The sequence below is a fragment of the Mytilus edulis genome, chromosome 11, assembly GCF_963676685.1.
Source record: "Mytilus edulis chromosome 11, xbMytEdul2.2, whole genome shotgun sequence".
Taxonomy (NCBI): domain Eukaryota; kingdom Metazoa; phylum Mollusca; class Bivalvia; order Mytilida; family Mytilidae; genus Mytilus; species Mytilus edulis.
In genome coordinates this window covers 58,308,536-58,336,005 of record NC_092354.1, presented here as the reverse complement: position 1 = coordinate 58,336,005, position 27,470 = coordinate 58,308,536, and the positions used below count along the sequence as shown (strand labels likewise).

Here is a 27,470-nt window from a genome sequence, read left to right as displayed (position 1 = left end):
CAATAATGTTAAGTAAGATCCAAATATAGGACAACATGACCAAAATGGTCAGTTGACCCCTGAAGGAGTTATTGCCCTTTATAGTCAATTTTTTAACAATTTTCATAAATTTGTAAGTTTTTGTAAATTTTTACAAAATATTTTCCTCTGTATCTAATAGGCCAAGTTTATTAATAGAAACAGAAAATTGTAAGTAGCAAGAATGTTCAGTCAAGTATGATCTACAAACACAATTTTGTCATGAATCTATCTGTGTCCTTCATAGACAAAGGTGAGCGTTGTTTCATGAAGTCAGTGAGTTTTTTTCTTCTTCTTATATGACTATGCATTTTAAACCTTGACGTTAAAGGAACAACAATGAACCTGTCTTATTATATAATTTGTTTTGGTTTCTAAGGCGCAAACGTTTTGATATTGTATTTACTTTCCAAATTCTAGGTCACGGACGAACCTTCGGATGGTCATTACAGAACACATGCTGCATTCACCCCTACTATAACATTCTATTTTATTTACCAGAGGTGCTACGTTTAAACACTTTTAGTTCATTGTGTTGCAGAAGAAAAATGAAGACTTTATATCTATTAAGTAAGAAACCTGCAATTGATTTATGTGATATGTGAATAACATTGAGTTTATATTCTCCCTCACTACGTTCGTCCGAATATAAACTAATTATATTCTATGGCCTTAACAAAGAACAAACGACATAATGTAGGTGTGCTACTCGCTATAACCTTAAATTCTATAGAATACATCGCTGTATGTATCAAATAAAAACATAACAATAATATCATAATTCCAATTACAAATTCACATTAAATCACCCGTGAATACACGTGTCTTCTTTAGGCTATAGCGACGTCGATGATCCGAAAGGTGACCGCACGGGTTTTAAGTGCGGACAAACGGAATATTCATTAACGTACGACGAAATAAATTTTATATAGTACGTCTTTGATTAATCTACGATTTCATTCTCCGGTGTCTTTTCTCTTTGATAGTGCATCTTAATGATGTGGAATTGTAATACTTTCCCTTCCCTTGTAGTAACATTTCAACGTAATGGAATAATTATATACTAGAAAAACAGGAATAAGCAATATTATATCAAGTAATATGTGCAGTAAAGGTCAATGTGGAATCCACCCTGAAAAATACAATACCAGAAAAGATCTATAAGCGATACTGACTTTGATAAAATATGTAATTGGAGTGATTGTTTTTTCGAGGAAAACATTTTGAATATTGCAGTAAATCAAACTAAATCAACCAAAACTAAACAAAGTCGTATAAGGACCAGCATTGCGTCTTATACAGTAATCAATTACTCTATCATGTGGGTGTTGTGCAGTTTGATGATATATTCACGTTTAACTTAGTATTTTTATCAATGCTTAGACGATGTGTATCCGCCCTCCCTAGATGATCTTCTGACGTAGTACTGTGTATTATAGTTGAGTTGGTAGAGAGGTTATTTTCAGTTTCAGGTTTGATCCTCAACTGGAAAGTGATAATTTTGAACTTGAAAAGTAAAATCACAAAATTACTGAACTTAAAGGAAAATCTATTCGGAAAGTCCATAATCACACGGCAAAATCAAATAACAAAACGCATAAAAAACGAATGGACAAGAACTGTCATATTCCTGACTTGGTATAGGCATTTTCAAATATAGAAAATAGTGGATAAACCTGGTTTTATAATAAAGATGTCGATTGGTTTTTGTCCCTCTATCGTTAAATAAATTTTAAAACAGTGAATGTGTTTACCTTCGGCAATAATTTATATATTATATCAATGACTATACATTACAATGCAAAAATGTTTTTTTTATATAAACATAGTGAAAATTAACACGGGCAATACATATGTCTTTGAATTTTGTTCCCTTGCTCATATTTAGATCTATTGACATTTTTTTGTTTAATAGAGACGGTCAAAAGTGGCGCTAGAAAAACATTAATAATCAATCAATCTTTCTAAGCAAATCACTTTGTTAAAAAAAGTATTGTTGATCAAGCTTAAGGCAACACATAAATTATTATGAAGTTTCTAGAAGCTAAATTGTACACGTTCCATTGAATGAAAAATCAATTCGGAAAGTTCTTAATCAAATGGCAAAATCAAAATCTCAAACAAATAAAACGAATTGATAACAACTGTCATTTTCCTAACTTGGTACAGACATTTATAAAAAATGATAGGATGCCATAAAGAGATAACCGGCCGGGGAGAAGACTGATTGATTGACCGTGTAGGAAACGAAAATATATTATAATAATGTCTAATTTAGGATGTAAATGAATGTTATGCCCCAAAAAAATGCATGATATTTGTGTTTACCAAAAGTAATATTTCGTGTGTTGAACTTAAGACGTTTTGGACGATTATTCGTTTTGTTGGACTGCTGGCTCATTGGCGTAAACCAATATGTTAACTCGCAAACATTTTTAGACGTTTCACAAACATGCGTATTTCTTACGTAACTTTTCTAGTCTTCGAGTTGGGAAACATATTTTTGACCATACAGTGGAGATCACTTCTAACCTCTCATTAGAACTGTCAGGAGAACTGTCATAGAACTGTTCTAACCTGTCCTAGAACAGTTCTACGTAGAACAGTTCTACCCTAGAACTGTTTTAAGTAGAACTGTCCGAATCAGTTCTAGGTAGAACTCACTACAAACCATTAAAAGTCTGAAATGGCCTATATCTGTACTCGACTGTACTGATTTTTACTCGACCAGTCTGAATTCGTCTGAGATTTACTTGATAATACTCGACTGTAGTCTGAACCATACTAAACAGTCTGAATGTGTACTTGACCAGTACTTCACCATTTTATACGAGTCTGAACCGTACTCGACCTAGTCTGAACCGTACTCGACCTAGTCTGAACCGTACTCGACCTAGTCTGAACCATACTCGACCTAGTCTGAACCATACTCGACCAAGTCTTAACCAAACTAGACCTATTCTTTGTATCTATCAACTGAATTTTATCAATTTAGGATTTTTTTTTAATAAAAATGAAATTTGAACAACAACTTGAAATTAAAAATGTATTCAATACAGTATTGAAATTAAAATTTCACAATAATCAATCATAATATAACTTCAACTCAATATTAATCAACACTTACATAATAATATGTATCAGCTTTTAAAATATAAATAAAACAAGCTGATCAAATAATCTAAAAAAAATGAATTGTGACTAATATTTTCAATATTATTCAAAATGTTATGAATATTTTGGAAGTATTTTATGGTAACTGGACTATTTTCACCATTAACTTAAGCCTAGTATAGATTTATGGTGTCAGTTGAGTTCAGGTAATAATACAGTGAATGTTTTTTATTAAGATATATATAAAATAGTATATAAAACAACTTAATAATTTAAAAAAAAATGAGAGCTTAATTGTTTTGTTTTATTAAATCAAGAATTGAATATAATCAAGATAATAGAATTTCCATAGCAATCCTTGATAACCTTTTTAAAAAAGGAAATGTATTCCAAAGTAACAGTAAAAACATTTTTCAATTAATTTAGGTATTTTTTTGTCAAATAAACATGCACTTTAACATGTTCTAATTACCTCAGTACATGTGTGTTTTACAGGTAAAAAGAAAGCCCTATTTTCTTAAATTCGTGTATTACTTATCTAGTACATACATGTATATTCGAAAGGCCTTGTTATTTAATTTAAACAGGATGTTGCAATTTTGAATCAATGTTATTTAGAATTTAATACCTCTGACCAGGTGTGATCTTAGTTATGAGTTTGCCCCCATGCAGAGGTTATACTTTATATTTCACCACTAATCAGAAAAACAATTTTATTTATTTATTTAAATTTATCCCTTTTTGATATAAGTTATATATAATATATTTTTTTTTATCCTAAATATAATATATGTTTTTTATAAATTTTGTTGGCTGTTGTTATATATGTCAGTTAAAAAGAAATTTATTTTAACAGTTAAAAAAGTAGAGGTTTGTTGGTCTAGTATGGTTCAGACTGGTCGAGTATTGTTCAGACCTTTGGTTAAGTATGGTTAAGACTTGAAAAATAGGTCGAGTACATGTCGAGAATGGGTTAAGACTGTTTCAGACTGGTCGAGTAATAGTTCAGACTATTTTCAACGGCAAAGATAAGGGTCAAGTACGATTCAGTACAGTCAAGTATGGTTCTGACTGGGGTCGAGTAATGTCAAGAAAAAGTCAGACAAATTCAGACTGGTCGAGTAAAAATCAGTACAGTCGAGTACAGATATAGGCCATTTCAGACTTTAATGTTTTGTAGTGACTGTCAGGATCAGTTCTAGGGTAGAACTGTCTAAATCAGTTCTAGGTAGAACTGTCCAAATCAGTTCTAACCGTAGAACTGTCAGCAGAACTGACTAAATCAGTCAGGACTGTAGAACAGTTCTAAACTGACGTCACTGCAGGAAGGGCATGCACTTTAGAATTTAAAAGAAATAAATTACTTCCAATTACTTTGCTATATAATAGCAGATTTTCTATATTTCTTTCTGATCATACGTTACATGTACAAATATCGAAGTGAATAGGAGGTTATCCAACTCATCGGAGAAATATTTTTATAAGATTGCATAGGAAACATCATTGTTTACGTTTCTTCGTTCCCCGTTTTTAACAGTCTCTTCATACATGTCATAAATATATCTCTGCATTTAATTCATGGAATTTTAATCGTAATTTACCTTGTTTGCCTTGGATTTACATTCATTTAAGATTCTGTTTTGACAAATGTTCATACGAAAATTGTACAGTGGATGAATTATGGGATATTAATGATAAAAGTGTTGTATTATTATAACGTAAAAAAAAACTATATACATTTGCACCATCTCGTCAATTTAGCCAGACTTATCCATAACGATTATAAATGATATCTGGGAGTCTGAAACTCAGAAAAGTATACTCATCTGAACATGAATGAAGCATTTGCCACTGGACGTTCGGCTACAAACAAAATCATGCATTTTTCTTTGCCTTCTTCCATTTGTCTTCAAATTATATTAACAGTATACTATTCCAAGAAGAAAACTTCCAATACATGTACTTTTTATTTTAAAATAAAGTATATGAATCAGTCATGTGAGTGTTGGATAATGCCGTAAAATAGTTTTGTTTAAAAAAAAAACCATCACAAACTAACTGACTTAAAAAGTCACTTTAGTGACGGTTCATTATTATGGATATAGAGAGAAAATAAGGGTGCGCTAAATTTTTAGATATGGTATAAATACACCTTACCGCTATTTGTCTGCCATTACTGGATATCGCACAGGTTCCCGTAAAAATTTGACATCATAAAACAAAATATCTGACGCCACAATGGAAAAGTGATTGTTGTATGCTTTAAAAGTTCAAGAGGCCGGGTCAGCCAGGATTAGCAATATAGGTGTATTGTGTTCCAACGTTGGTGTCATTTTTATCATACGATCCGTCCTGACATAGAAATATTATTGGTTTTAGTTTACAATGAGGCCATATATATATTTACATGATAAGTGTAAATAAGTTCAGTTTTGGTTGATATGGTCAAATAGTTTTGTTAAAACGACTCAGTCGGATACATGTATATCGAAACTACTGAAATTTGTTTAAATTCAATATTTTGAATAAAAAAAGGACTTGCAGAAAATTGCTGGTACTCTAAATTGATGTGAATTTTTTTTTTAGCCAATGTGTTACAATATTGCTGTCATTTGAATTATACAATCCATCGTGATATGTAACTACATGTATAAGTGATTTACTATGCGGCTATATATATATATATATATATATATTAAGATTTACATTATAAAGTGTACATATGGTCAGTTTTGGTTGATGCTGTCACATATGGTCAGTTTTGGTTGATGCGGTCAAATATGGTCAGTTTTCATGGTTTTGGTTGATGCAGACAAATAATTTTGTATATCCATGAGTCAGTCTGAGATATCAAACTACTGAAATTAGTTTACCATTCAAAATTTTGATTAAAAAGAGGACATGCTGGCACTTTAAACTGATGCGAGCATAATTTTGTTTTCCAATGTTGCTTTCCTTTATCATGTTTATATTGAACATGTTGAACAATCCATCCTGATATAAAAATATAAGCACGCGCAATATAAAATTCTACTCGGAACAATATTCCCCAATATTCATGCAATAACCCTATAATATAGATCATTTGTATTATAATGATTATACACTCCACCCTTACATAAAAATATTACAGATTTACTATGAGACTATAAGAGTTGTATAAAAAAGAGCAAATATGGTCAGTTTTGGTTGATGTGGTCAAATATGGTCAGTTTTGGTTGATGCTGTCAAATATGGTCAGTTTTGATTGATACAGACAAATAATTTTGTAACATGAGTCAGTCTAAGGTATGAAAACTACTGATATTTGTTTCTGATACGATATTTTGAATAAAAATAGAAAATGCTGGCACCCTCAATGAATGCGGGAAACAAAATTTGTGGTCATTGATTTCCAATATTGCAGTTATTTATATACTACAGTCCCTCTCAAACTAAAATTATAACTGAATTGCTGTGCAGCTATATAGATTTACATAATAAAGAGCAAATATGGTAAGTTTTGGTTGATGCAGTCAAAATATTTTATTACACGACTCAGTCTGAAGTATAAAAACTACTGATATTTGTTTATGATTCAATATTTTGAATAAAACAAGGACATGCTCATTGGAGGATCAAGGGGAGGGGATCCAGGGGAGGGGGTCCAGGGGTTGGAACCCCACTTTTTTTTTTAACATCAATGCATATGAATGGGAGCATATAGTTGGACCCCCAGCCTGGATCTAGCTGCCCCTGCATGCTGGCACTATAAATTGATGTGAACAATTACATTTTTTTTCCAAAATTGCTGTTACTTGTATATTACAGTACCTCTAGACCTAAAATTAAAACTGAAGTACTGTGCAGCTATATAGATTTGCAGAAATGAAAGCAAATAAAGGCAGTTTAGATTGATGCGGCCAAAAGATTTTTGTTAAACAGGTCGTCCGAGGTATGAAAACTACTCGTAAACAGATATTATATTGGTTATTGAGGTCCGATAATTTTGTTATGTGATAATGAGCCATCCTGACTCCCGGAATAACAAATGTAAAACAATTCAAATAATAATGCCCCCCCCCCCTAATACTAACGGCCTAATTAATGTACAAAAATTGAGAGAAAAACTAAAATTTATGTAACACATCAACAAAAGAAAATCAATGAATTACATGCTCCTGACTTGGAACAGGCACAAACATGCAGAATATGGCGGGGTTAACAGGTTAAACATGTTCTCTAAGGCAGCAACCATTTGATTTTCGGGGGAGGGGGAGGGGGGCTATGGATTGTTTTTCTGTACAAACTTTTTTTTTCGACTTCGGCGAAGAACAATCTATTTTTTTAGCGACAAACCGAAAACAATTTTTTTCTTTCAATTTTAGCATTACAGATAGTGGCAGCTGAGGATGAAACAAACATTTTTTTTTCTCAGGGTGCAAAACATAATTATTTTTTTCACCAAAAACTGGAAACAAACTTTTTTTTCCAAAAAAAAAAACTGACCAAATCAGTTCTAGCTAGAACAGTTCTAACCTAGAACTGACTAAAAGGTGTCAGGCTGACAGTTCTACGTTCTGGTCTAGAACAGTTCTCCTGACAGATTTAATGAGAGGTTAGAAGTGATCTCCACTGTATATACACATAAAAACAATCCGAAAGATTGACCATCACTTTAGCACTTTTTCATGCAGAATAGCAACCGTTCGACACAATTAAAAGTTCTATTCATTTTTTTCTGCTGCTCCAATCGTAAATAGCTTCTTATGGTAAGTCTTAATTGATATGTTTCTTTTTCAAAATCAAAATTCAGGAGAGATGATAAAAAGGTCACAAAAATACTGCACTCCGAGGAACACGGGCGACTTCCTAGCCGGTTTGTTCTTTGTATTATTTGTATTCATCATGCATAAAGCTACCAAGTTAATGATGTCCACGGGGAATAATCCACCAGCAGTATAGTTTCTTCTAGGAAGAAACTTGACATAAACTTGGTTGTAGTAAACATTTAAATCGCAAACATAATGAACTCCAAGGAATCTTGGGGACTCGATTCATAAAATAAAAATACAGTTTTATTCAAAGACACTTTTTACAATTTTCTCCATATAAAATATAAGCAAACACCAACAAAGTAGAACGTTTCAACAAAACTTTATTTTGAGCAAACAACGCAGTTGAAAATACTGTTTTGTACGTAAGGAGGGCACTTGAGAGATCCACAATAAGCCTTGACTGGGAATAAGGTATATCCATTATCATTCTGGGCTCCTCCTTCTAAAACTTCGGGTGATTGATCCATACAAATATATGACGACGCACCATTGTTATTATGAAGACCAGATGCTAGTATTCCACGGTATTCCAAATTCCATCCTTTATGGCAACTTAATTTTCCTGGCACTATTAACACAGATGTAATATGAATGGCCCTACAAACAGCACATGGGACATCTTGATCGTAAAGGTTTTTACCAAAAGCTTCATCGTTATATTCCATCCCATACATAGTTGAGAAAAGGCTAGTTGAGCTAACGGGTCCAAGGTCGGGATCATGTGGTACGCATACTGGAATCGCAGATCGACCTCCATTGTTATAATAACCACCTCCGCCTAAACCTTAAAATGTTTGAGAATGAAACAGTTACATGAAGTACTTACAAGCTATCAATTGGAAAGTAACACATAATTAATCGACATTCTATGTGTTTCATTCATATTTTTTTGTTTAACCTGTTTCCATATGTTGAAATTTGCTAATAGATTTTAAACAGTTAGCCTTATTCGGTTGAAAAATAGTTTTGAAATTCTTTCATTCAGTTTCGTATATTTCACATTGAACTGTCTAGCTTCATGTTAAATCGACCTACTTATGACTCTTTTCACGAAATTATGTACAGCCTCTATTTTTTTTTCAGAAAAAGTGGTCATTCAGTTGGTATCTGTAAGTTGCAAGTTTTTAAACCCATGCATGGGCATTATGTTGATCGGTCAGTGCGGCCGTTGCTCCGTATGTCCCGCTTCAGGTTAAAATGTTTAGTTAAGGTACTTTTTTATTTTGTTTCAGTCCAACCAACTTGAACATTAGTTAACAATTTCACTAGGATACGAGTAAAATTTCTAATTTCAGAACTATATTGGAGTCAGAAACTTAATTTCACGGTCCACTGAAAACAGAAAAAATATAGTGCGAGTGGTGCATCCGTAAACTAGGTACATTCTTGTTTATTGTGTATTTAATTTTTACATCATATGGTCTAAATTAACGGACAGGTGTGTATGTAGGTTTTAACCAACCAAATGTTATGACTGTATCTGTTCGCGCTTTCGAAACCTTGTTTGTTTTTGCTCTTGTTTGTATTTATTTGTACCTTTTCAAATAGATTTTATAAGACAGTAAGTTGATAAGAATGTTTTAATACAAACTTGTAATTTCTTTTATCCTTTTTATGTATTATTTTGAAAAGAAACATGCTAACTTGACAATATCGCTCATAGTTCGAACATCGATATATGTATTGTTTATAGAAGAAACAAAGCAAACCTGAATAAACAAGTTCCGTTCCATTTCTGGTACATGATTTTCTTCCCCATTGTGTATACACAGATCCCGTTGGAGCTATAAAAATCATTTAGATTTATCAAACCAAATAAATTTAAAATGCATTTGCTTGAAGCTAGTTTGGCTACATGTGTATGAAATAATTGTAAGGTGTACATGTCTATCTGACAGGGTTTATTTAACATTTACCATACTTTCAGCGCTTATTGGTCAATACAAATTTTCATGATTGTGTCTGGCTCTCAGATATCTGTATTTTGTTTACCAAGATGTGTTGGATTAAGTATAATTGATTGCAATGCAAAGCTCATATAAAAACTTCCGATGTAAAGTGGAATTGGTTGAATTTTCGGGAAAAAAAAAGACATGTATTAAATTTCAAGTTGATATTGAGAAAGAGGATATTACACAGCAATCAACCAAAAGAGTTATCCAAAAGATATATAACGGTCAACATTGTAAACGTTATAAATCAGTACACTACAATAAACAATTTAATAATGCAACAAAAAAAGAGTAAATTACTCGTCTTTTTTCATATAATGCTTGCAAAAACTTAAACCAAAAAATTTAAAGTCAGGTTCGTACACTACAAAAATGGTGATTTTTTCAAAATCATGAAAAAAGCAGTGTAAATAAAAATTGTAAAAGATGAAATAAGGAGACTAAATCGCATGAGAAAGATTTTCATCTGAATAAGAAAGTATAAGAGGTATTGTCAATTTTAATATATCAAAAAAGTGGCAACGTACTTGAGATGATCTGTTGAAGTTTGGATTCAAAACCCAATTGAGCTTGTTCCCTTTGTTGTAACTTCGTTTGTAAGTTTGCAATTTCAGCCGTCTGTTGTTGTATCAAAGTAGACTGGGAAACTACAGTCTGTTTTATGTTCTCCATGGCTGATTTCAATGTCTGGATATCACGATGTAATTGTTGGTTATCAGCATAATCAGGATCCGTCAGGAGAATACGTTTTTCGTCATGAGTCGCTGTGATACTTCCATAATAAAATACCAAATTAATCAGAATAGATATGACAGTTCTGGCCATTATGTCTGTCTTGTATGCTATACACGATAACGAATTCTTATCTCTATATTCTGTCATTCAAACTATATTTTGCTCTTTGACATTTTACATGCACTGATTGCATGTCTTGTCGAATGCTTTATAACATTATATATGTTTTTATAATCACCTGTTTACTGTTAAACGATATTTGCTGACCTTTATTTTACAGAATCAAATTGACAGAAAGCATGAAATGTGTAATAGATTTAAACAAATTACGCTTGTATAAAGCTTTATTCCGATGTACCTTTTACAATATATATATGTTACAACATCTCTATATAAAATATAAGCATAGGAGAATATGTTTGTAAAAATTTATTTTGAGCAAACAACGCAGTTGAACATACTGTTTTGTACATAAGGAGGGCACTTGAGTGATCCACAATATGCTTTGACTGGGAATAAAGTATACCCATTTTCATCCTGAACACCTCCTTCTAAAACCTCGGGTGAGTGGTCCACACAGATACATGATGATGCTCCAGAATCAACATGCTGACTAGATGCTAGAATTCCCTGATATTTCATAGTCCACCCTTTGTAACAACTTAATTTTCCTGGTACCATTTGACATATTGTTTTATTGTGTATGATAATTTGGAATGGTTTAGATGTGTTAACAATAAAGAAAACAATGAATATTTACATAAGCGTTCATTCTAACATAAGGCAATTAGTTTTCAAAAAATATGTAATATGAATTAAACCAAACCTGTATAAACCAGTTCCGTTCCATTTCTTGTACACGTTTTCCTTCCCCATTGTGTATAGATTGAACCCATTGGACCTTTAAAACAATCATCAAATCATCAAATCATCAACACATTCATTTACACAACACGTGTGCCCATATGTTTGCATACAGAATAAAAAAGCTGATATGCTTATAATGGAATGACATTTTAAACAAAATAATACAACTAAAACTTTCAACTTGATGACTAATTTTTTTTTTTTTTTTTTTTGGCTTTTAGCAAAGACAAACAATTACAAGCTAAGAAAACAAGATGCTTGCATAAACAAAGGAAATGACCAATTGAAGCTTTCAGTGCCTTATGAGGTGTGCTTTCTGTCATAAGGTCATTGCTTTGACTTCGTAAGTGCATCAAAAACATATGAACACAGGATTTCGTTAAACCGATATTTATGGATTGAAAATGTACAACAGATCAAAGCATGTTCCTTTAAGATTTTTAAAATAAGTAGATATATTATCAATTCCAATAAGACAACACTCCCCATAGAAAAAAAGAAGCTATCATCTATAAGTTATACACCCGGGGTCTAGGAAGGATTATCATTCGTATCATTTAGCAAGCTATTAAAGGCCCAGAAATTACAAAAAGACAAACGGCCTTATTTATAGATAGATTAATAAACATATTAATCCTCCCCACATCTGGAACATTGGTACAAATACACGTCACAATATCAAACTTTACAACACGACAAACGAAAAACAAACACCACAATCAGGAAAAACTAAGATATATGTTAATACCGACATACGTATTTAAAACATGGCTCTTAAGCTCTGAATTTTGCCGTCTGGCAAGAATGTGCGGGATTAAACATACCGCCAAAATGTTTTTGTATCACCTAAAAAAAACATGTTTACAAAACAAACAATACAAAACTTAAGACAACAACCGACAGTTAAGCAAACGAATTTCCATTATATTAATCTTGACTACTGGAAGACTAACATCCGTATAGAGCCGGTTTTAAACGAAGGATATACAGATTATTTATTGAAAACATGTTACAGTACTCGAAATGATCTTTTGTAGTTCAGTTTCCAAATCCATTTGCGCCTTTTCTCTTTGTTGTGACTTAGTTTGTAAGTTTGCAACTTCAGCCGACTTGGTGATTTGTAAATTTGCAAGTTCAGTCGTCTGTTGTTGTCACTTAGTCTTTAAAGTTGCAATTTCACCTGTCTGAATTTGTAAATTTGCAATTTTAATCGTCTGTTGTTGTAACTTAGTCTTTAAAGTTGCAATTTCAGCCGTCTTAATTTGTAAATTTGCTATTTCAATCTTCTGTTTCTGTATCAACGTAGACTGGGAAACTACAGTCTGTTTTATGTTCTCCATGGCTGATTTCAATGTCTGGACATCTCGGTGTAATTATAAATTATCCGTATAATCAGGATCCGTAAGCAGAATACGTTTGTCGTCATGTGTCGCTAAGATACTTCCATCATAAAATACCAAATTTATCAGAATAAATATGACAGTTCTGGCCATTATTTCTGTCGTGTATACTATACACGATAACGGATTCTTATCTCTATATTCGGTCATTCAGACTATATTTTGCTCTTTGAGATTTAACATGCACTGACTGCATGTCTTTTGGAATGACGTTATATTTTTTCCCCTTTTGTATTTGTTGTCATGAAGTCAGTGTTGTTGTTTTCTTCTTATATGACTATGAATAAGGTATTTGCACCAGGACATTAAAGAAACAACAATGAAGTTGTGTTATTTTATTCACTTGTTTTGGCTTCTAAGCCAGCAACTTTTTGATATTGTATTTACTTCTGGGTGGAGGAAGAACATTGGGATGGTCATTAAAAAGACACATGTTTCATGCACGATTCATATAACATTCTATTTCACTGACCAAAAATGCTACGCGTAAAAAAACTGTATTCATTGTGTTACAGAAACAATCTGAAGAATTTATATAACTAAAGAAAATAATTTGCAATCTGATCTTTGTGTTACATCGCATGCAGTAGTCTTTTGTCAATTTACAGCTTTTAACATCGCGCTTACAATTGAGTACTATGTATCTCTTTTCGGTTAAGATTGCATCTTAAGTCTCTCCTGTAATAAAATTGAGAATGAAAATGGGAAATGTGTCAAATATACAACAGCTGGATTCTAAATTAAAAAAGATAATTTAGTGATAACGGACATCATACTAAACCCCGAAAGTTTCAACATTATGCAATAATTGTATTTTAGCATAACATAAATAAGCAATATCAAAACAGAATGACATATAAATAAAATAATATGTGCAATATACGACAATAGGGAAGCAACCCAATAACATATAAAACCAAGATCTACACGTTATAATTTACAGTTATTGACTTCAATAAGATGTATTTTTTGCAATAATAAAAACATCGCAAAAATTTCGGAATTCACGATATACAATGAAGTCGACTTAACTCGACTAACTAAAAAACAAACGCAAATAATTCGTCCAAGGGTACGAATATCGTATTATTTAGTAATCAGTTAAGTATGCAATCACCCCATGTCTTGAATTAAGTATTTTGCTGTTTGATATTATATATACGTTAGTATTTGTATCAATGCTTTCCTTGACAACGACTATATTTGTCTGCCTCACCAAGATAAGTTGATAAAAATGTTATTTACAGTTTCATCTTCGACCAATGGCTGGAACAGTAATAATTTGGAAGTATGGAAGTAAAATCATACATTCTGGTTCAAAAATAAAGATGTCGATCCCTCTATGCACTGTAAATAAATAATGTGACAGCAAATGATTACATAGATTATACTAGTAACCATACATTACAATGCCAACTTAAAAGAGGGGCGAAAGATACCAGAAAGACGGTCAAACTCAAACCAATGGCTAAAAAAGAAAATGACAAACAGACACGTACTAGTACACACCAACACTTTATTTTGAGCAAACAACGCATTTGAAAATACTGTTTTGTACATAAGGTGGGCACTTGAGAGATCCACAAATAGCCTTGACAGGGAATAAGATATATCCGTTATCATCCTGAACTCCTCCTTCTAACACATCAGGTATCTGATCAATACAAATATATGTCGATGCTCCATTGTCAAAACGATTACCAGATGCTAGTAATCCCTTGTATTCCATATTCCATCCTTTATGGCAACTTGCTTTTCCTGGTATCATTATAACAGATGTACTGTGAATAGCCCTGCAAACAGCACATGGAACATCTTTATCGAAAAGGTTATTACCGAAAGCTGCATCGTTATATTCCATCCCATACATCGTTGAGTAACCACCAGTCGAGCTGACAGGTCCAAGGTCTGGGTCATGGGGCACGCATACTGGAGTCGCAGATCGTCCTTTATTGTCCATAAAACCTCCACTTCCTATACCTAAAAAAATGTAAAATGAAAATAACAATTACTCTAAACACATACACGCTTTTAAAAGAGATTTGTTCTTTAACCTTTTTTTTCAAACGCTGACACATCTTTACAGTTTGATAACTGTTGATGAATTAATGGTATGTTTAGGAACGTCTTGTCCTTTTTCTAGAACCGTTCATAGGAAGCTTCTTATATCATGATGATTCTGTATCAACTTTACAAATAATACACGATGGTCTTGAAGTATACAGTCTATGTAGTGACGTTTTTTGTCATCTGACTAATATGATATAGTATTAATTTATTTGTCCTTTTTGATATAACTTTCACTGTTTAAAGTTGTAGAAAGATATAGTCTTTTGTATATTATACAATAAGACGAGGTTATGAACTTCATACATGCCGTCATTGTGTTGTAGTGCTATGATAGATGTTTGTTTTCTTGACTTTCATTTTTGCTAATGTGCTTTGTATATATATGTTTTCTGTGTTTCTTTGTTACATATGAATTTGCTCTGTGCTTATACGTCCCGTTGTGTTCTGGTAAATTTTTGTATTTTGTCTTTCATTTTCGCTAATGAGCTTTACATGTATCTATATGCCTGTTTTCGATTCGTTGTTACATATTTGTTTTTTTTTAAGTGAAGAAAATTATAACCCAATGTTGGATGATGTACCCTCATTTTTGACATTTTTGATCTTTTGTGTCTAATTGTCTGGTGCAAACATTGTTGTCAAAATAATGAAATGTTATGCGACTTTCATACAAGTGAAATGTTTAGCTAGCTACATAACCAGGTTTAGTCTACCACTTTCTACATGATAAAATGCATGTAGCAAGTCAGGAATATGGTAATTGCTATTCATGCGTTTAATGTGTTTGAGTTTTTGATTTTGCGATTTAATTAGGGATTTTCCGTTTTGAAGTTTCCTCGGAGGTCGGTTTTTGTGTGATTTTCTTTTTTTTCAGCTTAAGTATGTCATATTTTTTTTTGGAATTAATATTTTTTTTACATTTTATTTAATATAACTGTATTTATGATATTTGCTTTTTCATATATTTTAGATTTTATGGTAGTTTTAGATAGCTTAAGTGACTATTTCGTGTTATCAAGAAATTGACATAAACTTTCATCCATACGAACAGCAATTATTCATGTAAAATATTTAACAGAAATTAAATCAAACCTGAATAAACAAGTTCAGTTCCATTTCTGGTACACGTTTTCCTTCCCCATTGTATATAGACTGAACCCGTTGGACCTTAAAAACAATAATGAAATCAATAACACATTTATTCATTTTCATACAACACGTGTGCCGACACGTCTCTGATTGAACAAAACACATTGTTTATCTAATAGGCTTAATTATTGACATTTAAAACAAAAGACTACATCTGATTGTTTTTATCAATTTGAGGACATTCCAATTTGTATTGCCTTTTAGCAAGGGAAAAGAGATTGTAGTTTGTAAAAACAAACATGATCCCTGCTTAATCAAAGGCAATGGCACAAGGGTTACGTGCCTTATATCGGCTAGTAATTATTTTGAACTCGTAAGTGCATCACCCATACATACAGTCCGCTAAAAGTTAAGCACCACCTATTTTTATTGTAAATCATTTTTTTTTTATATTAAAAATCAGTTACTCCTAAAAAAAGAGAAAACCTTTACTCTTGAATCGCAACGATTAGCTATGGTGGATCTTTGCGATTATGATTTCTGCCAATAGTATACCAGACATGTTGGATAGGTGTCATGTCTGGAGACATGGAAGGCCAACATATAGTGGCAATGGCTTCTTGCTCTTTGTACTCGGTTACAATCCTTACACCTTGTGGTCTAGCGCTGTCGTCCATGAACAATGGTCTTGACGAAAGTGAGAAGTTGTCAAAATGAGGGTCTACGATGCTTCCAAGCACCAATGCAAATCCCTTTATGTCCGTGACCATTAATAAAAGTTGCCTGACGGGTTTATCGGAGTTCGATCGTTTTAGTCATGACGAATTTTCTTAGTGTTGGTTTAAGGCAATTCATAACATCAAACATAAATAACTTTTTCGAAATAGTTAAACAAATATTGCCAGTTATATTGAGGTGGTGCTTAACTTTTGGCGGACTGTATTTAATCACACGTTGTCGTAAAATCAGTATTTCCAAAATAAAAATAAAAATGAGAAGAAAGGGTTTGATTTCCAATGAGACAACCATCCACCAGAGACCAAATAACCTTAAAGCTGACAACTAGAAGTCAAACAACTGCCTTTTACAAGAAACAAAACTCATACCTCATAGCAAGCTATAAACATGATAAATGTCCGAAATAACTAATGTAAAACAATTAAAACGAGAAAACGGCCTGATATATGTATAGATAAAAATATTCAAAATAAAAAAACAATCGTTCAGAGAACAATTGAAGGTCTTTACACCTGAACTTCGATAATAAGAATTGAAATTTGAAAAACAGTGTTACAAGGTATCACTTTAGGTGTAATTTGTTACTTCAAACTGATTTAAATTAAGTACTTTTTCAACAAAAAAGGATACTTCTCGTTAAAAATAATTTCACATCCGGTTAACCTTTTAAAGGTCAAATGTCATAAAAATCAAATGCAAATAAACTAATGGGTTTATTATGAACCTATATGAATTTTTAATAAAGAATAAAATCTGGAACGTAAAATTTACCTTTGACCTTGAATTATCTTTCAGGGTCATCGGTCAGTGATCTCAAATCGAAAAATATCATGTCATTCACGTGAATGGTTGGGGTAAATAGCGATTTCAAATACATAAGGGAAGAAAACTTATAAAAAAGGATGACATCATATCCCTAACTGTAACAGTTTCTACGGAATACACATAACAAGCAAAGTTCAAAATCAAGAACATGACATTGACCTTTAACCTTGACCTCAATTTCCTTAAAACGGATCAAGTACTTCATATCAAAACCCGTTAGACCTCTATGAATATGGTGTATGAATGTATTCATCAGATCACTTATTTTCAATTTTTTAAGTGAAATAACTCCCATAAGATGTCATTGGATGATTTCGGTTACACTCAACCTAAACAGCAGGTGAGTAGACACACAATTTGGTGAAACATGTCTTTTACGGTTTAAGAGAAATAAAGATAACAAGAAAAAGGGAAAACGAGGAGATAACTCCTATATGAGTTAGTGTTTAGTTACACAGGGTGAATAGGGAAATTCCCATCACTGTACGACATCATTGGCAAACTATCCTTCAATTATGTGGTAAAACAATAAACATCTGTGACTGCACAAGCTGCAGTAGAAAAAAAAATCAGAACAGAAAAAAATGATCTTTCTACGAAAAGTTGAAAGACATAAGAAACCCCAATCCGGGATAGTGGTGCAACAGCACACCACAAGATCAAATAATACGAAACGAAAACCAAATACCACATGACACAAAATCAAGAGATATCTCAATATATACGCATTTAACAATGGCTGTTAAGTGCAGAATTGTTCCATCTAGAAAAATCGAGCGGTAATTACGTAGGATACAATATTTATTTTATGAAAAAAATATTATAAGTCAGCAGGGTATTGTCATTACATATAAATTTAAAATGTTACCGTACTTGACATCATCTGTTGCAGTGTAGTTTCCAAATCCAACTGAGCCTTTTCCCTTTGTTGTAAATTTGTTTGTAAATTTGCAATTTCAGCCGTCTGTTGTTGAAACTTAGTCTTTAAATCGGCAATTTCAGCCGTCTTAATTTGTAAACTTGCAATTTCAGTCGTCTTTTGTTGTAACTTTGTCTTAACATTTGCAATTTCAACCGTCTGTTTCTGTATCAAAGTTGACTGTGATAATACAGTCTGTTTTATGTTCTCCATGGCTGATTTCAATGTCTGGATATCTCGGTGAAATTGTAAATTATCCGCATAATCAGGATCCGTAGGCAAAATACGTTTTTCGTCATGTGTCTCTAAGATGCTGCTAGAAAAGGAAATCAAATTAATCAGAATAAATATGACAGTTCTGACCATTATTTCTATCTTGTATGCTATACACGATAACAAATTCTTATCTCTATATTCGGTCATTCAAACTATATTTTGCTCTTTGAGATTTAACATGCACTGCTGGCATGTCTTGCGGGCAGACATTATATTTTTGCTTTCATTTTTAGTTGTATTCATGAAGTCAGTGATTGTTATTATGTATTTTGTTTTCTTATATGACTTTGATTTAGGTTTTTGCATCAGGATGTTTAACAGTTTTAAGGAACATAAATGAAGGTGTCTTATTATTTCAAGTGTTTTGGTTTCTAAGCCACCTTCGTGTTGATATTGTATTTATTTTCCAAACTCTAGGTCGCGGACGAACCAGAGACCGATATTTCAAAAAACTTGCTGCCAAAAATGCTACGTGTAAACACTTTTAGTTCATTGTGTTAGAGCCATGTGAAGAATTTATATAAATAAAGTAAGAACACAGCATGTGATATTTGTATTATATTGTATACAGTACAGTATTTATCAATTTACTGTTTGCAACATCTCGTTTTTACTTGCAATTGATTATATCTTTTCTTGTTAAGAGTGCATCTTAAGAAGAGGCATTGTAGTTCTCCCCCTGTTATAAAATTGAGAATGGAAATGGGAAATATGTCAAGGAGACAACAACCCAACCGAAGAGAAGAAAACAACCGAAGCCCACCAATGGATCTTCAATACAGCGAGAGAATTCTACACCCGGAGGCGTATATAAAACTTTGACGAAAATGGTTGACTGTGTTACAATAAAGTATTTATATGTACAGAGAATAAAAAACACATAACAGAAGGTACATGTCATAATTTCTTATTGTTAACTGTAGTTTGTACATACATAAATAAAATTGAGAATGGAAAAGGGGAATGTGTCAATATTATTCCCAAAAGCTGCATCGTTATATTCCATCTTATACATTGTTGAGTAACCATTAGTATAGCTGACAGGTCCAATGTCGGGATCATGAGGTACACAAACTGGAGTCGCAGATCGTCCCCCATTGTTATAATAACCTCCTCCGCCTAAACCTATAGAATATTGAAAATTAAAAAAAAAACAGTTACAATAAACACATACATAATTTCAATAGATATTTGTCCATTTGTGTTTTTAACCTTTTTTCGAATGCTGCCATATATTTACAGATTATTTTGTCATTTTGGATAGTTCAGATGTATTACTAGTAATACTAAATAAAACAATCGATATAAACATAAGCGTTCATCCTTCCATAAGCAATAAGTTTATAAAACAAATATTTAACAGAAATTATACCAAACCTGAATAAACAAGTTCCGTTCCATTTTTTGTACACGTTTTCCTTCCCCATTGTATATAAACTGAACCCGTTGGACCTAAAAAAAACGAAATTGTTAACGCATATATTCATTTAAATACAACACGTGTGCCCACATGTCTGAATAAAGAAAACAAACCTATTAAACTGATTTGCTTTATGTAATGAGATTTAAAACAAAAGAATACGACTAAAACGTTTAAACTTGATGACTTTCAAAGTTTTGTTCTTGCTTTCTACCCAAGACAAACAATTAGTTGGTGAAAAAATTGGGTGCTTGCCTAAACTGAGAAAATGACAAAGGCTATCCTTGCCTTATGAAGTGTGCTTTATGGGATCAGGTAATTCTGTTGTGTTCGTAAGTTCACCATACATATATATATACCCAAGTACCAAGTAAAATCGGTATTTATGCATTGAAAACAAACCAAAGCATGTTCCTTTCAAAAAGTTAAAATTAAGAAGATATGTTTTGATTTTCAATGACACAACCCTCCAACATAGAATACATAGAAGCTATAAACTATAAGTCAGACACCCGCCTTCAACAAGGACAAAAACTTATACCACATAACTACCTGTAAAAGGTCGACAAATCTGGGAATCAAGATCAAACTTTACAACACTACAAATGAAAATACTGCACTAAAGAAAAACTTGGAGGTATCCTAATAAATGAATATCGACATACTTATTCAAATATGGCTCTTCAGCTCTTAATTGTACCATATGATAAGAACGTGTGGGAATTAACCATATCGTTAAAAAATATATTTGATTTCCTAATTCCTCAAAAACCGTGTACACAAAACACAAACTAAAAACTATAAGTAACAAAAGAAACAACTGACGTGTTTTCTTACTTAAATAAGCACACAAACCTCCCTTACATTAATCCTGATTACTGGAAGACCAACATCCGTAAAAAGTCAAACGGAGGATACACAGTTTATTATTTGGATAAAAATAAGTCATTACAAATATATTGAAAATGTTACCGTACTCGAAATGATCTTTTGTAGTTTAGTTTCCAAATCCACTTGATCCTTTTCTCTTTGTTGTAACTTAATTTGTAAATTTGCAATTTCAGCCGTCTTTTGTTGCAACCTTGTCTTCACATTTGCAATTTCAGCCGTCTGTTTCTGTATCAAAGTAGACTGGGAAACTACAGTCTGTTTTATGTTCTCGGTGGCTGATTTCAATGTCTAAATATCTCGGTGTAATTGTAAATTATCCGCATAACCAGGATCTGTAAGCAGAATGCGTTTTTCATCATGTGTTGCTGTGATACTTCCATAATAAAATACCAAATTTATCAGAATATATATGACAGTTCTGGCCATTACTAATGTCATGTATACGACAACGGATTTTTATCTTTATATTATGTCATTCAATCCATATTTTTCTCTTTGAGATTTAACATGCACTGCTGGCATGTCTTGTTGGAAGACATTATATTTTGCTCCCTTTTTTATTTGTATTCATAAAGTCAGTATTTGTTATTTTGTATGTTTTTTCTTGTATGACTTTGATTGCGGTTTTTGCACCAGGACGTTTAACTGTTTTAAGGAACATCAATGCAATGACGCTGTCTTATTATTTCAGGTGTTTTTGTTTTTAAGTCAATAACGTTTTGATATCGTATGTACTTTCCAAACTGTAGGTGTGATATTTGTATTATATTGTATACAGTACAGTATTTATCAATTGACAGTTTGCAACATCTCGTTTACACTTGATTATCTCTTTTCTTGTTATTTTTATATCTTAAGATGGGGAATAGTAGCCCCCCCCCCCCCACCTTTGTAAGTTTGAACGTAATGCAATATTTATATTTTAGCATAATAGAAATAAACAATATCAAAACCAAATAAAGCAATATGTGCAGTATACGACAATTGGGAAGCAACCCAACATCATACAAAACCAAGATCTACAATTATAAGATACATATACTGGCTTTAATAGAATTAGTGTATGAATTTATTGATTTTTAAAAGAAACCAAAATAAACATACAATGAAAATTTACGATAACAAAGGTTTTGTCATTTCCTATTGTTATTATCCATTTTATTAAGAAGACTTGTATGTAACAACGTACTTGCTTTTAACGTAAGATTTTTTTTACTAAATTGTATCATCGGTACAAGGAAATCATTCTTCAGCATAAATCAACATGCAGACATCTTGTAATATTCCTGTAGAAATGATTCTGCTGAAAAAGACTTGATTTTGTTTAATTGTTAAATAATCAATGTAATACATTTGTAATCACTTGACGTATGAAATTGAATTTAATTGTACTGTTCAGTTATTGGGTTTCATAATTGTATTGTATTGTATTGTTATATCAAGTATTTCACTTCCAATCTTTTATTTTTTGATATAAAGCTTAATATTGCGTCATTCATCTCCAGAGAAAACAAAACATTTAAACATACTTAATGAGAAGGGACATAGATAGTCACGATACTGTTGTCAGATCATTTAAGGATGTACTTAGGTGAAATGAATAAAGTCAAGAACTCAAAACTGATGATATAAGTCGGTAGAGCATTAGTTAAGGGACAAATTAAGCTAAAAATATCGATAGGTCACATGGAGCTCCTATTTGAGATATTTGATTTTCAAAATATGGCGGGAAAAGGCTGACTCGAACTTTTTCCTTATATTTGAATTGGTATTATTTGGGTCCAAAATCAAATTAAAAAAAAAAAGATTTTGCTTAATTTTCGGCAAATTACCTTTTCTGAGCTATCAAATCTTAAATATGAAACGATAAACGGGTGTTATGGGGCAAAAAATGTATCCTTGTATCCTACGGTAAAAAAAACAAAGGAGTCCGAACATCCGACACAAATTCCAAAACTTCACCTAAGTACATCCTTAAGATGGCATATTTTGGAACTAATAATTATTCACTCATAGGGTCTTAATATTGGAAATAAAAACATTTATTCTAAAAAAAGGTGTTGATTAAATACGGGTTTTGTTCTACCCGTATATTTTGTGATAGTGTATACTAAAACCCATTATGGACGGGATTGTATTTGATGTATATATAATGAAGACATAATCTTTCAATCAGTTTACTTAAAGTCTGGAGCTGGCAAATCAGTAACTGATAATAGTCCTTTGTTAATTGATGCATCATCGCCATTTTGCTTAGCTTCTTCTGTAACCTATTCTGACATCAGACTAGGACTTCTTATTAACTGAGTTGGACTGTGTAATGCAGTGTCTTTGTTTATTTCTACATTGGCTAGAGGTAAAGAAGGAGCCTTGTGATCTCATAAAACTAATGTAATACATCCGCAAGTATACGCCAGTCCCTTGGTAGTATTGTACTTTTTTTTAGATTTCAGTCTATTTTTATGTTTCGGTGTTTAGTGTGAAGTCCATTTTCACTGAACTAGTTTCCATTTTTTATTAGGAACTAGTTGAAGCCCGCCTCAGAATTCGAATGTTTATTGCTATGTTGAAGACCAATCGGTGGCCTTTGGCAGATTTCTGCATTTTTTGTTGGGTTGTTGTCTCTATGACACATTCCCAATTTCCATTTTAAATTCAATTCAGTCCACAAACATGTGCCGAAATTCCCCAAAAAGTAAACTGAGCAATAAAAACGCAACTAAGCATCAGGATTAGCCGTAAGTTGTCAGGAAGAGTCACCAGATGTGTTTCTCAAAAGGCACTCGCTCGGTAATTTTACTGTTCTTTGATAAATCATTATTCAATGATAGAAAGGTGAATGAATGTCGCTTGTTTTCTACGAAGGCATAACATAAGTGTTTAACAGTTATTTCTTAGGTAGTTAATATAGCTTATTTTATACCATCTGAAATGGTCATTTATAACTATACAGAACACTAACAAATAAGAATCAAACCTTCTAAAAAAACAGGGTTGTGAACCTAACTTTAAATAAACCGTTCCGATGTGCATTCTTCATGTTCTTGAAAGAGGGACGAAAGATACCAGAAGGACAGTTAAACTCGTAAATCGAAAACAAACTGACAACGCCTGGCTAAAAATGAAAGAAGATAAACAGACAAACAATAGTACCCATGGCACAACATAGAAAACTAAAGAATAAACAACACGAACCCCACCAAAGTGAAAGTAGAATAACTGATAAACATTGAACTTTGTTGCATTTTCTCAATATCATTACCCTGAACAACTTTCAAATGCATCTTCATCATCTAAATGCAGTTTTTTTTTACTGCGGTATTTAAAAAAATTATAAAAGATATTGATCACATAGTTATTTTGAGCAAACAGTACATTTCACCATACTTCCTTGTACATACGTTGGACACTTCAGAGATCCACAATTAGCTTTAACTGGGAACAACAAGTATCCATCGTCGTTCCTCACTCCTCCTTCTATAACTTCGGGATTATAATCAATACAAATGTATGATGATGGACCATTATGGTTCTAGTAGCCAATTGTAAGCATGTCTTTATATTCTAAATTCCAACCATGATAGCATCTTGTTTTTCCTGGCATCATTATAACGGATGAAACTAGTTTGGATCTGCAAACAGCACATGGTACATCTTGATATTTGAGAGTTTTTCCGAGTGATGGTTCGTTATATTCCATACCATAGAGAGTTCCAACATCATTCGTAGAAATAACAGGGCCTAAGTCAGGATCATGAGGTACGCATACCGGATTTGCAGATCTTCCTGATTCACTATAATGCCTACCTCCTCTCATACCTGAAAAAAAACCAATGATAATATAACTTTAGTAGAATAATGTTAACGGTACCAATATTTCTGCACTAAATATAGTTTTCTAAATTAAAGCTCTCTTCGGTGATGCTCAAGTCTTTTGAAATATTTAGAAATTCAAAAATTATCAAAACAATTAGGTTTTCACAAGCCAATTAAAAACGTATACTAAGTTAAAGCCGGGCATAGAATCAGAGGTTTTCACGAGGAATAGGTATTTCACAATTAAAATTAATTCCAAGTATATTTTTACAGCAAATCTTAAAAAAGAGTGTGTTTTATATACACAATCCAACGATAAAAATACGCAAAATGACGTCTAAAAAGGCAATAGATATATAGTATCAATGATATCGGGTGTCGTTATAGTATATCTGGATCTACGAGTGCCTCGTAGTACAAATCATCAGTACCACACGCAGCAGACATGTTAAACAGAAAAATAGAAACGTAGCAATATACATTGTGTTATTTTCAAACCTGAATAAACGAGTTCGGTACCATTTCTGGTACAAGATTTTCTCCCTCACTGTATATTAACTGATCCACTTGAAGCTGTAATAAATATATACGATTTTTCTTGACTAATTACATGGTATTGTATTGCATTATATATATATTGTATTGGTCAATATTCAATTGCACTGTTGCGTGTTTTGCATCGTTTTGTATTATATTTATTGTATTTGCTGTGTCTTCTATTCCTGATTTTTTGTACAGTAATAAATAGTAATGTTCAAATTTCTTTTATTTTTTAGGAATATAAAAATCAATGTAAAAAATCAATCCTGAGAGAACTGCATCAATCAGAAGAAATGGAACCTGATGCATGGATAAGGTATGTGTTTCCTGCTAGGCTTGTATAAACCTCATACAAATCAATTATCAGTAAAACGTCAAAACAGGGATTAGGATACAGCTACTAAATTTCCATAATAATTTACAATTCTCTCATTTAAAATTATGGCCAAGAAAACATGTTCCGACAGAGTTGAGAAACATTCACATCGTTCCATTTAACGTGATGATAACAGAAAACAATACAATCTGGAGTACAGAAGTACTTCATACAATCATAATTTAGTATTATACACAATATATTTACTATTCTGAATTCAAAAACAGGTATTTAATAAAAGAGGTAAATACCCCCCAAAAACAATTCTAGTTTATAAAGTGAAATAAATGATCAATAAAAAATTAAATCCTTTTATTTTGTAACTTTAATCATTGACTTAAAAAATGAAATAAAATGTTACATATTTAAAAGAAATATTGCTCTTTTTTTTTAATCAATTTAACATTGATCATCAAGACGTTTAGGCATTTTGGTCCTCAATGCTCTTCAACTTCGTACTTTATTTGGCCTTTTAACATTTTTCTTATTCGAGCGTCATTTATAAGTATTTTGTAGACGAAAATCGCGTCTGGCGTTAATACAAAATTTCAATCCTGGTATCTATGATGACTTAAAAAAAAACAAAAACGGGTGCATATCTGTTTAGATTGAAGAAAATATTGTCATCTCATATGTTGTTGTTAATTGTCCTCCTCTATATATACATAGACAACATGCTGTCTTTAATAGACGGTATAGACAGGACTTTCAAACATCCTCCAGCATTGTCAACACTTTGTATGGAGAAAGTGATGCGACCTCGGGTACTTCGTAGTGATAAACTTGAAAACAACTTTGAAATGTTTATTATTCTTATCTTGCGCACATTAAATTGTTCGAATCTGTAGAAACATTTTCCTTTTATGTGTAGTAATACAAACAGATCACAATATTTTTAAAACAAACAAGCGTAAATGTTTCAGCAGTACAAAACGTTTTAATGTTACACCTATAAATCATTGGACTAGTCAAGATCTCTTAAAAAAACTCAATTGCACAAATGTACCTGATGCTATTTGAGTGAGTTTTGATTCCATTTCTAACTGGGCCCTTTCCCGTTGTTGCAACTTGATCTTAAGGTTTGCGATTTCAGAAGCCTGTTGTTGTATCAAAGTTGAATGAGTTGTTTAAAGACATCTAGTGCAGCCTTTAATGCCTGGATATCTCTATGGATTTGTTGATGACCAGTATAATCCGGGTATGTTATAAGAAGGCGTTTCGGTTTCTGAACTGCCAGGGTAAATTGATACTGAAAACTAATAACAACAATAAGACAAACATACATATTCACCATGTTGGTCGGCCAAAATGATAAAGAAGTCTTATCTTAGTTCACGTGCAATGGTACCGTTACAACCTATGTTTTAATCTATTAATGAAAGAAATTATAGAACTTTTGTTTATCGTAACAAGTAACGTAAATAGTGTTACGCTTATTACAGTGGAAACGATTTGAAGCCAGCATGAGACTAGTAGTCGATTCTTGAGAGTGAATTCAAAAAACCGTGATACGGTTTGGGAGTCTTTTTCGTGCAATAAAGACACCTATTTAATTATGTTATATATGTACATTCACAACCAGATCAAGTTAATAATAATTCTATAAA

At 32.3% G+C, this 27,470-nt stretch overlaps 2 protein-coding genes across 2 annotated transcripts; both read right to left on the bottom strand.

Annotated features, from left to right (window-relative positions):
* Nucleotides 1–8,269: 8,269 nt before the first annotated feature.
* LOC139494424 (uncharacterized) lies at nt 8,270–11,278 on the bottom strand. Its single transcript, XM_071282587.1, has 4 exons — nt 11,098–11,278; nt 10,429–10,743; nt 9,659–9,733; nt 8,270–8,733 (listed from the first exon to the last, which is right to left on the bottom strand). The coding sequence occupies exons 1-4, from the start codon at nt 11,276–11,278 to the stop codon at nt 8,270–8,272; spliced, it is 1,035 nt and encodes a 344-aa protein (XP_071138688.1).
* A 2,874-nt stretch (nt 11,279–14,152) lies between these two features.
* LOC139494423 (uncharacterized) lies at nt 14,153–26,900 on the bottom strand. Its single transcript, XM_071282586.1, has 6 exons — nt 26,870–26,900; nt 24,708–24,950; nt 19,834–19,945; nt 18,499–18,860; nt 14,452–14,883; nt 14,153–14,250 (listed from the first exon to the last, which is right to left on the bottom strand). Exons 1-6 carry the CDS (start codon nt 26,898–26,900, stop codon nt 14,153–14,155), a joined length of 1,278 nt encoding a protein of 425 aa, XP_071138687.1.
* Between the last annotated feature and the right edge of the window lie 570 nt (nt 26,901–27,470).

Excerpts from the sequence above, each read along its gene's own strand:
- LOC139494424 (XM_071282587.1), bottom strand. The coding sequence starts at position 11,278 with ATGAAATATCAGGGAATTCTAGCATCTAGTCAGCATGTTGATTCTGGA. Across the intron at positions 9,734-10,428 it reads ACTTCAACAGATCATCTCAA|CTCCAACGGGATCTGTGTAT; the intron begins GTACGTTGCCAC and ends TGATTTTTATAG. Across the intron at positions 8,734-9,658 it reads AACGGAACTTGTTTATTCAG|GTTTAGGCGGAGGTGGTTAT; the intron begins GTTTGCTTTGTT and ends AAACATTTTAAG.
- LOC139494423 (XM_071282586.1), bottom strand. The coding sequence starts at position 26,900 with ATGGAATCAAAACTCACTCAAATAGCATCAG. Across the intron at positions 24,951-26,869 it reads ACTCACTCAAATAGCATCAG|GTATGAGAGGAGGTAGGCAT; the intron begins GTACATTTGTGC and ends GTTTTTTTTCAG. Across the intron at positions 14,251-14,451 it reads CCCACCTTATGTACAAAACA|TGCATAGAGGGATCGACATC; the intron begins GTATTTTCAAAT and ends ATTTATTTACAG.